The sequence below is a fragment of the Eubalaena glacialis genome, chromosome 4 (genome assembly GCF_028564815.1).
Source record: "Eubalaena glacialis isolate mEubGla1 chromosome 4, mEubGla1.1.hap2.+ XY, whole genome shotgun sequence".
NCBI classification, from domain to species: Eukaryota; Metazoa; Chordata; class Mammalia; order Artiodactyla; family Balaenidae; genus Eubalaena; species Eubalaena glacialis.
Genome location: NC_083719.1, coordinates 77771573 through 77781742, shown reverse-complemented (window position 1 = coordinate 77781742; position 10170 = coordinate 77771573). Strand labels below are relative to the sequence as shown.

Here is a 10170-nt window from a genome sequence, read left to right as displayed (position 1 = left end):
GGGACCGGGGCCAATGAGACGAGCCCGGGGCGGGGCACGAGGCCGGAGGGTGGGGCGGGTGGCGGCGGTGGCAGCCCGAGGTCTAGCTGCGCGCAGTATATGACAGTACGTCAGCAGCGGGATGGCCGTAGCTGTGGCGGCGGCTGCAGAAGCCCGAGCAGCCGCGGCCGCAGTGGAGGCTAGAGCCCGACTGGCGTCGGCGGCGGCACCCCGGGGAGTTTAAGATGGCGGCAGGGGGGGCGGCGGGCCTGCGGGAGGAGCAGCGCTATGGGCTGTCGTGCGGGAGGCTGGGACAGGACAACACCACCGTACTGCATGTGAAGCTCACCGAGACGGCGATCCGCGCGCTCGAGACCTACCAGAGCCACAAGGTGAGCTGGGCAGTTGGCCGGGCTCGCGAAGGAAGAGGGCGTCCCTCGCCGCCCCGCCGCGCCTCTCCCTGCCCCCGGCACCTGGCTCGGGGTCGGTGGAGCAGGGGCTCGCCGAGGCTGCCGTCAGCGCCCGCGGCGGCAGGGCTGGGCAGGGCCGGGCAGGGTCGCTGACGCCGCCGTCCCGGGCCAGCTGGGCGCCTGGGCGTTGGGAGGCGGGCGGGCGGGCGGGCGGGCGGCCCCTGGCGGCGGGGCCGAGGCAGCCGCAGCCCTGGCTCGGCTGCGCAGCCGCTGCGGGACTTTCCGACGGCGCCCGGGTTTTCTAGCCTTTTCTGTCCCAGTGAGGGAGAAAGGCAACAAGGAGACGAGTGAGATGGCTCTTATAACCACGGCGTGTGGGGGGTGGGGGAGGGGGCGGAGGGCAGCGTCCGGGTAACGAACCCGAGAGGACCGGCGGGCACTCACCGTCCGCGTTTCGGGGGTACCACCGCGGACCAGCAGAGACCGGGACACAGGCGCTCCGCGTATGAAGGTGGGACACACATTGTACTCGCAAGAACTTGGGGATACAGGCGCTGAGCGTATGGGGCCGGGGCGGGGGGCACATCGTGTACTCGGAAAGGCTGAGGCTCCGCGTATGAGGGAGGAGGGGGACGCACCTTACACTTCCAGAGACTCGGGCACACGGGCGCTTCGCGTTCCCAGAGACACAACACCGCGTAGCGAGAGCCACATACAGCCAGCGCTCAGCCGGGAGCAAAGACATCGGCTACTGAGGAGAGAGAGTCTCCGTGGCTCCTCATACCCGAAAGACGCGTCGCTCGCGTCTGAGGCGGATTCACAGACATGGAGACTTGGATCGAGGGGCCGGGGCGGGGGCGGGGCGGGGAGTGGGGAGGGGATACACTGCGTCCCGGGCGGACTCGGGTTTCTCACCCCGCACCGCGTCCCGGAGAGAGATCCGAGGACACACACAACTCGAGCACAGCGAAGGCTCACGTACTCGGCAGTTGGAGGACAAACCCAGGGACGCGTTTTCACGTAAAAAAAAAAAAAAAGTGAGGGAGAGAGTGGGAGGCAGAGCGAAGAAACGCCGCCACCGGAGTGCCTGGGGAAGCCGTTTATGGAGATGCAGTACTGTGAATGGGTGAGGGAGGCAGAGTGGACGCATCGCATAAGGGGAGGGATATACCATATGAGCGACCGGTAACTCACTCTGAGAAGAGAGACCGTCCGTAGAGCAGAGAACCCACGGGGCATCCCGACAAATAGCCGAGCCCATGCCAAGGAAACACGCTCCGATTAACTGATCTCATAAAGCAGGCACAGAGGGCCAGAGGGACACCTGGACATGCTCCTAGTTATTCAGATAAAAGTGGAGAAAGGAATTAACATCTGTTGAGCTCCCACTAGTGCCAGGCCCTTTAAATGCTTGGAAGGAAGGCCCAGAGTTGGAGGCAAAACCGCAGGAGAGGTGTGAACCTGGGCCAAGGGAGACTTACCTTCAGGGGGCCCCTACATAAGCATGCACACAGGAGGAGGCACACAGTTGTGCACAGCTTGAGGAGTACATGAGCTCACGTGATAGTGTACATGTAAGCAGCAGGAGAGACTCAGAAATGAGCATGCCCTCAGGATGGCACTCACAGAATTGAGTGGACACATGGATGTACATTCCAGGGCATATGTGTTACCCACCAGAGAAGCATAGGCGAAAAACACTCAGACTCGGAGGTGGAGGGAGGAGTGCATGCACAGGGAGAAAGATACTTTTCCTACACACCATGAAGTCTCAGGGAAAAAGGGTCTCATGTATGACTGGGAAGTCACGCAGCAATAGGAATGCGAGGAAATACAAGAAATAAAAACTGCATGTGTCAGTAGCTACTCCCAGACAGGTGCATCTGCAGGGAAGAGACCAGCACCAGCACCAGCATGGAGTGGGAGGCCCATCTGGGGGAAGCCAGATAGGCAGGCAGAGGCACACAGGGGCAGACACTGGAGAGAAACTCAGCCCTGCAAGATGGAGAGATAAGCTTGCCTGTTCCAAGGCGAGGGTGTGGGAAGGAATGACAGTGGGAAGAAGGCAGGTCAGGGTATGTAAAGAGAAAAACACCAGAGAGGAAGAAGCCAGCAGGAGGAGGCCAACCTCCAGTCAGAAACAGACCCAGGGAGCAGATAAAGACTGACACACAGGGGTGAGGAGAGGCATCTCTGGGGACAGTAGGTCAGCCAGCCACCTTGGGGGGACAACTGGTGAACTGTACAGCTGATTACAACAAGATTGACAGACACTGACAGGGAAGAGGTGGGTGAGGAGGCCCACACAGGGAAGGGATGGTACCCGGGGAGAGTGAGGTGACAGAGAAGCCCCCGGTGCTCACTGAGAATGCTGTTTGTTTTTCTCCCTTCATTTCTGCCTCCTACACCTTAGTGTTTACATGCTTGGGATTAAAGTTGGAATGCTTGGATTCTAAAAGCCCCACATATATTCCACTGTCTTAAGAAACAGCAGATCAAAAATTCTTCCTCTTCCAACCCACCACTTAGTTCTTGATTTTTTTTAAGTTATTTATTTATTTTTACAGTCAAAGGTACCAAAGTCAATGGCTTTCCTTGCTCCTGACTACTTCTATTGCCTATTAATATCATTACCATCTGTTTCCATCTCTGTGCATGCAAATTAATGTGTCTAGTCAATCTGTACAGAGGCAGAGAAGGGAAAGGGAGAAGACTTTGCCAACTCCCTCTACCCTTCTGAGTTGGACCCAGGTAGATTGAGATAGTCCGTGGATTCCTTTTCTTCTAAAAGTTGGTAGTAGAAGCAGTACTATGCAGGGAGAGGAGGAAGAAATAAGCTCACTTGGCCGTTGCAGTTGGACACTGCCTTGTTTCTGACTTAACCAGTTCCTGTCCCCAGGCCTCACTGTCACTTTGGCCACACAAACACTTCTTAAGGGGCTTGGAAAAGCAGGATTTGGGGTGAGACTGTTAACTTCAGACAGCTGAAAAGTGGGAAGAGACAGAAGAAACAGAAATGAGGTACTGTTGGAACTTACTACAGTATCCTCTGGTGTGTTCAGCCAAGTCTCCCACAGTGTGTCCTCAGTGTCCCACCTCCTGACTAGGGCCAGACCAGGGCTCCCCCATCAACACAGTAAAGTTGCCAGCAGTGGGCATATGGCCGAGCTTTTATCCTCCAGTAGAAGGATACATACTTGGTCTTTTACGCTTTCACTTTCCACCCTTATCAAATTAGGGCTCCTAACTTTAAATTGTAGCTGCGTTTGGAAAAATGTTGGAATGCATTGGCTAGTCAGGGAGAAGTTTCTATTCTCTCCTGGGGAGGGGGGCAGGATGGCTTTAACTTCTCATATAAAACTGCCCCTACCATTCCTGTGCTTAGATAGGAAGGTGCTTGATGCTTGACAAGTGGCCTCCAAGTGGCTTTGGCCCATGCAATGTTATGACTGTTATGCCTCCTCTTCTGATGACTTTCTAAGAGCCAGAAATTTCAACAGGTTAATTTCCTAAATTAAGCATCAGAGAGTTATTTTTATCCAGATTATTTTGTCCATTGGATTTACTCTCCTAAATTAATCCACTTGACCTAAGACTTCAGGGAGGTAAATTTAAGAATTTTAGGAAACTATGACTTAGGCTAAATACAGATGTTCTTTAGATATAATTGAGCAAGTATCCGAACTTATTAGAGTTCATGGAAACAGAATCTTTAATTAGAAACAATTCCTCACTGTTTCGAAAGACAAACAAACCTAATTGACCTTCATTACTCAAGTTTTCTATTTTTAGAGAAGAAATGAGGAAAGCTAACTTGGGAACCTTTTAAACAGAGATTGGGGTGCGGGATAGAGACATTGTGATTCCAGGAATGGGAGTTATAGTTGGAGTAAATATCTCCTAAAAGTTGTTTTTCACTCCGTTTGAATACAGAGACAGTTTCAAGTTGATTATATTTAAAAAAGTGTTAAATGGAAAATTATTTTCATGGTTTGCAGAATGAACTCAGAATACTTATACAGATATTTAGTATATATTGCAAAACTACTTTTTTTTTTTTACTATAGATATGTTATTTTGAATGAAGGTACAGGTTACTAAATAAAAATCACGTATTACAACTTTATAGTCATTCTAAACTGATGTCTGAATTTGTGGTCTATATAAGCCCCACATATTTTAAATGAGCATATGTTACTGTAATTACATATTTCTCCCAAATGTATCCTAAAACTATTTCAAATTAAACCTCAAAATTCTAAAATTTATTTTAGCCAATTCCTTCAGTAATGTGTAGCTGGCGTTATTTTGACATTTGAGTAACTCATCTGGTAGTAACAAAAATCTTATCAAAATTTTCTTTTCAGATTCTCTCATTGCTGAGCCTGTTGATTTTTTTTTTAATGTTTACTCAAAGTTTCAAAGGTGGTGGCTCAAATAATACTGTCATGTTTATCCAACTATTACATAAAAAGTCTTGCATAGATGCATCTGGAAGCAGGGACCATTCAATCTCTATGCCTGAAGATGAGAAAGCAGTTGACTTTAAGAAGGATTCTGTTAACACATTCTCTTGCCAACTCCAATTATTGGCTTTAAATTTCCCTGCTTTGATTAGTGTCTTCTAGGAAAATGATAGTGTTTTGAAAATTTGTACAAATATACTTATGTTTAATTTTGCATGAGGAATTCAGTCTCTTTCAGTATTACTAGATACTGTTATTTCCAGTCAAAGCATAAAGTCTTATTTAAACCTCCAAAGTTACTGTCCTTCACAATAGCTCCCTTTAATGTGTTCCGTGATCTTATAAAATCACTGATCCCACAGGTCATAGAGTACGAGATATCCTCTCCTTTCCTTTCTTTTTACCTCGTGAACATATCAGCATTTGATTCATTGTGGTTTAAGGCACAAAAAGACTCATACCTTACTTTTTCCTATCTCTTCCTTTTTGTGCCTGCCCTCAAACAATTTTGAGTGTGTACATGTGTGTTCAATAATCTGCTTTTACAAATACAGAAGACCCTGTTCTCCTTAAGGCACCACTCAAGCATCCAGACCTGCCAGCACAGAGCTGTCACTGCTGCTGACATGTTTACTAAGTAAAACAATGAGGTTTGCCTTAGCAGATTCCTTTTGTTGCAGTTTTTAAACATAGCCAGTTTTAATTAAAGTAAGTTAATCTTACTGACTTTAACTTAGACCCATCTTCAGGCTGAACTTGATATTAAAATGCTTTTTATCAAGTAAAGTCAAGTTTGTGCCCCATTTTGCAATAAGTGTTTGAAAAGTTTTTACAGATGATCAGGTGTTCAGTGCAAAGAAGGGTGCTCCTCCTAGTGAAAAGCAGTAGCCAGATTGCCTAAAGAGATAGACAGGGAACCTTGGCACCAGAACTGAGAGGAGAAAGAAAGAACATATGTGAAGGATTGGAACATGTTCAAGAAAAGAATTTAAAAGGAAAGGGGTGTAAAATTCTCGGAATGATTTACAGGAAAGCTTATCAAGGACAGTCACCAGATCCAACCTTTCCATTTGCTCCATTTGCACTTGTAAAAAACTATGGAAGCTGTGCTCATAGAGCTTATTAGGTAATTTGTGATAAAGCCGGCAAAGTGAGGAAAATGAGAATTTCAGGAGAACCACTGCTGGGTCATTTTTAACAACTTGCAGTGACTACAGAGAGGCTCAGGACTGTGGCACCAGAGTTCAGCCCAATTATTTGCCAGTTTGGGTCAAATGTATTTGGAGTATTTGAGAAGATGTCTCTAAAATGTGATGATATGGGCATTTCTTCAGGTAAGGTGAGCTGAGTTTTAGAATAAAGAAAAGAGCATGTATATAGCCACAGCACATTTGACTCTCCTGCATACCTCAGCTCCATAGGACATTTCCCATGACTTAATGCAGAAATCTAGAAAAGCAGGTCTGGAGTAGAATACAATAAATTAATGACTGTGTCTCTACAGCCAAATTGAAGCTGAAAAACATGGCATAAGTCAGGTCAGATTTACCGAGGAGAATTGCTTTCTTTTCTTTCCCTCCCTCCCTTCCTTTCAATTTATCTACCTATCTATCTATTTTGGTTGTGGCATTATGGCTCTTTAGAGCCACATTAAATCTTTAGGAAGAACTGGTTTAAGGGCGTCCACTAATACTTCGCCAGCAAAGGCCAAACCTGGAATCTCATGGCTAGCAGTTTAATATAGGATATAAAAAGAGAGAATCTTATTAATTAGACTATATGCTCCGTAAAGATTCATGAATCAAATTAGCACCTTGAATTGAACTCAGTAGTCAGAGCATTTGCTACTAGTTTAATAATAACTAGGTTGTTAGACAAATAGCATAAGTTTCTTTCTTGTTGGGGATCCTATATGTTATTGGTCTAAAAAACATCTTTGGGTCTTACAGGATTTTAACAGGCAGAGACTAGGTGGGGGGAATCACATCGCCAGCAGAAGGAATGGCACAGGAAAGGAAAGGACAGCAGTAGAAAAGCTAAGGCAGGCTTTGAGAATTGTAAGGAAGACCGTGTTCCACTTAACCTCGAGTGTAGGAGAAAATATAGTTGGATTTAAGAGAGGAAAGGGAGACTGGAGCAGGTTGGAGTTTATTCTCTCAAAACTGGAGAGACACTGAGTAGAAATTTAAGGTGATTTGAGCTAATGCTTTAGGATTATACTGGCCTCAGTGTGCATGATGAGTATAAGATGAATCCGGAAGGCAGTAGACAAGTTAGGAGGAAGTATGTGGTCCAGGTCAGAGATGAGTGGGATCTAAACTAGGATGCTAGTGGGAGACAAGACATTACAGATGAATAGAATCTATAGAATTTAATAACAGATTTTAAAGGAACAGGGTTAAGTTGAAATTTCTAGCCATCAGCACTAGGAGGGGTACCCTTAGTAGAAAAAAGGGAAATCAGAAGCAGTTGGGAGGGTGGGCTGGGGTGGGGGAGATAAAGTACCATTTTAGTGAACGTTCACTCAGTCTTTTGTTTGGTGACGAGACTTAGGTTTGATTAGATGTTTTATATTTGAGAAGTATATTTGGGTCTGAGGCTAGACTAGAACAATGCCATATTTACATGTCTCAAACTTTTCCATTTGGATGGAAATTTTGGGGATTGGTAATGTTTTGGGGGAAGTTGAAATTATTAGGTGGAAGAAATTTTGGTTTTGAACAGGGATTTTCAAATTTTGCTTGTATTTTTATAGGCTTCCTTTATCCAATAACGTTCTCTATAAATTGCACTTAACTGTCGTAGAGTACAGATAATATGAAAATTGAATTTGATTTTAACATGAAGATCAGACTTTCCATGGTTTCTGTCCCAAGTGATTATTGAAACATTAAGTAACTCTCTATAATGTGCCTGGATTTACATTTCAAGCATCATTTTTAAATGATTCCTAAAGGCCTTGCAAGGGTCAGTGTTTTCACTTCCAGATTACTTTCACTTCTGTTTTGGTGTTTTGATTCTCTTTTTTTTGTTTGACAGTTTGTGAAAAACAAACCAAAAAATAATCATGAGTACATGAAGCTTCTGTTATACATATACATTGTCATGGACTAGTTATGGGCACTTGGTTCATTGTCCATGGAGATAACCTTGGCTAGAAGACTTTTCCCATGAAGAGTGAGCTTGTTCAAGGGTGGAGCCAGGCATGAACTTTCTAATAAGATTCTTTGAGATACTTTAGGATCTAAATATGCTTACTTGTAAATTTACGTGTCAGCAGATTTTTAAAAGACATTTACTTAGTATCATGGCTTTTGGTTTTCATTGTTGGAAACCATGATGCCTCAGATAGCCAGAAAACACATCCATGTGGTAAAAACTCAGTTGAGTGTCTTGAGATGTTTTTTCTTTAATAAAAGACTAAGAGGTAGGAAAGGAATTATAACTGTAACTGTCAAATATGCATTTATTCATTTAGCCAGTGTTTATTTATCTTCTGATATGTGCCAGGCATAGTACTAGGCACTGGATATATAAAGTTGAATAAGTCAGGGATGGTCCAGAAAGTGCTCGTGCCTTAGTAGAAACAAGCAGACATTAAAAATAAATAAATACATACATACATACATACAGTAAAGTCTCTGTGCAAGGGGACACCTAAAGAGAGGATTATGTTTGAGGATGTGTCTGAGAAATAGTGTCTGGTTTTTCATCTCCCATCCTCTGCTCAGCCCACTCCAGTTGGGTTGTGTCCATCACATCACTGAGATTGCACCTGACTAGGTCCCTTGTTGTCAAATCTAGTGGTCATCTCTCTGTTCCTGTCTTACCTGACCTCAGCATCATGCCATCCAGTTGACTACTCCTTCCTGTTAGAAACACTTTCCTGATTTTCCTCCCAATTCTCTGGCCATTCTTTCTCAGTCTCCTCTGCTGATTATCCTCTGCTTGACTGGCCTCTGAAAGTTGGAGATCCCAGTTCCCTTCTCTTTTTCACTTCCCTAGGTGAGCTCATCTAGTCCTATGGATTTAAATGTCATCTATATGTTAACGACCTCCAAATATTTATCTCCAGCTCTGACCTTCCTCCATTTCCAGGCACTAATTTTCAACACCTGATCTCTTTATCAAAGTTTAATAGGTTATCTCAAACTTAACAGACCCAAACACAATTCCTTTTTTTTTTTTAAACATCTTTATTGGAGTATAATTGCTTTACAATGGTGTGTTAGTTTCTGCTTTATAACAAAGTGAATCAGCTATGCATATACATATATCCCCATATTTCCTCCCTCTTTCGTCTCCCTCTCACCCTCCCTATCCCACCCCTCTAGGTGGACACAAAGCACCGAGCTGATCTCCCTGTGCTATGCGGCTGCTTCCCACTAGCTATCTATTTTACATGTGGTAGTGTATATATGTCCATGCCACTCTCTCACTTCGTCCCAGCTTACCCTTCCCCCTCCCCGTGTCCTCAAGTCCATTCTCTACATCTGCGTGTTTATTCCTGTCCTGCCCCTAGGTTCTTCAGAACCATTTTTTTTTCTTTTTTTTTTTTAGATTCCATATATATGTGTTAGCATACAGTATTTGTTTTTCTCTTTCTGACTTACTTCACTCTGTATGACAGTCTCTAGGTCCATCCACCTCACTACAAATAACTCAATTTTGTTTCTTTTTATGGCTGAGTAATATTCCATTGTATATATGTGCCACATCTTCTTTATCCATTCATCTGTTGATGGACACTTAGGTTGCTTCCATGTCCTGGCTATTGTAAATAGTGCTGCAATGAACATTGTGGTACATGACTCTTTTTGAATTATGGTTTTCTCAGGGTATATGCCCAGTAGTGGGATTGCTGGGTCGTATGGTAGTTCTATTTTTAGTTTTTTAAGGAAACTCCATACTGTTCTCCATAGTGGCTGTATCAATTTACATTCCCACCAACAGTGCAAGAGGGTTCCCTTTTCTCCGTACCCTCTCCAGCATTTGTTGTTTGTAGATTTTTTGATGATGGCCATTCTGACTGGTGTGAGGTGATACCTCATTGTAGTTTCGATTTGCATTTCTCTACTGATTAGTGATGTTGAGCATCCTTTCATGTGTTTGTTGGCAATCTGTATATCTTCTTTGGAGAAATGTCTATTTAGGTCTTCTGCCCATTTTTGGATTGGGTTGTTTGTTTTTTTGATATTGAGTTGCATGAGCTGCTTGTAAATTTTGGAGATTAATCCTTTGTCAGTTGCTTCATTTGCAAATATTTTCTCTCATTCTGAGGGTTGTCTTTTCATCTTGTTTATGTTTTCCTTTGC

At 44.4% G+C, this 10170-nt stretch overlaps 1 protein-coding gene across 1 annotated transcript in view; it reads left to right on the top strand.

Annotated features, from left to right (window-relative positions):
* Positions 1–89: 89 nt before the first annotated feature.
* The window catches only part of ELL2 (elongation factor for RNA polymerase II 2), a 70426-nt gene continuing 60345 nt past the window's right edge, over positions 90–10170 (top strand). Inside the window, exon 1 of the mRNA XM_061189463.1 lies at positions 90–371. Within this exon, the coding sequence (XP_061045446.1) occupies positions 225–371 (147 nt within the window). The 5' untranslated portion in view covers positions 90–224. The remainder of the gene's footprint in view (positions 372–10170) is intronic.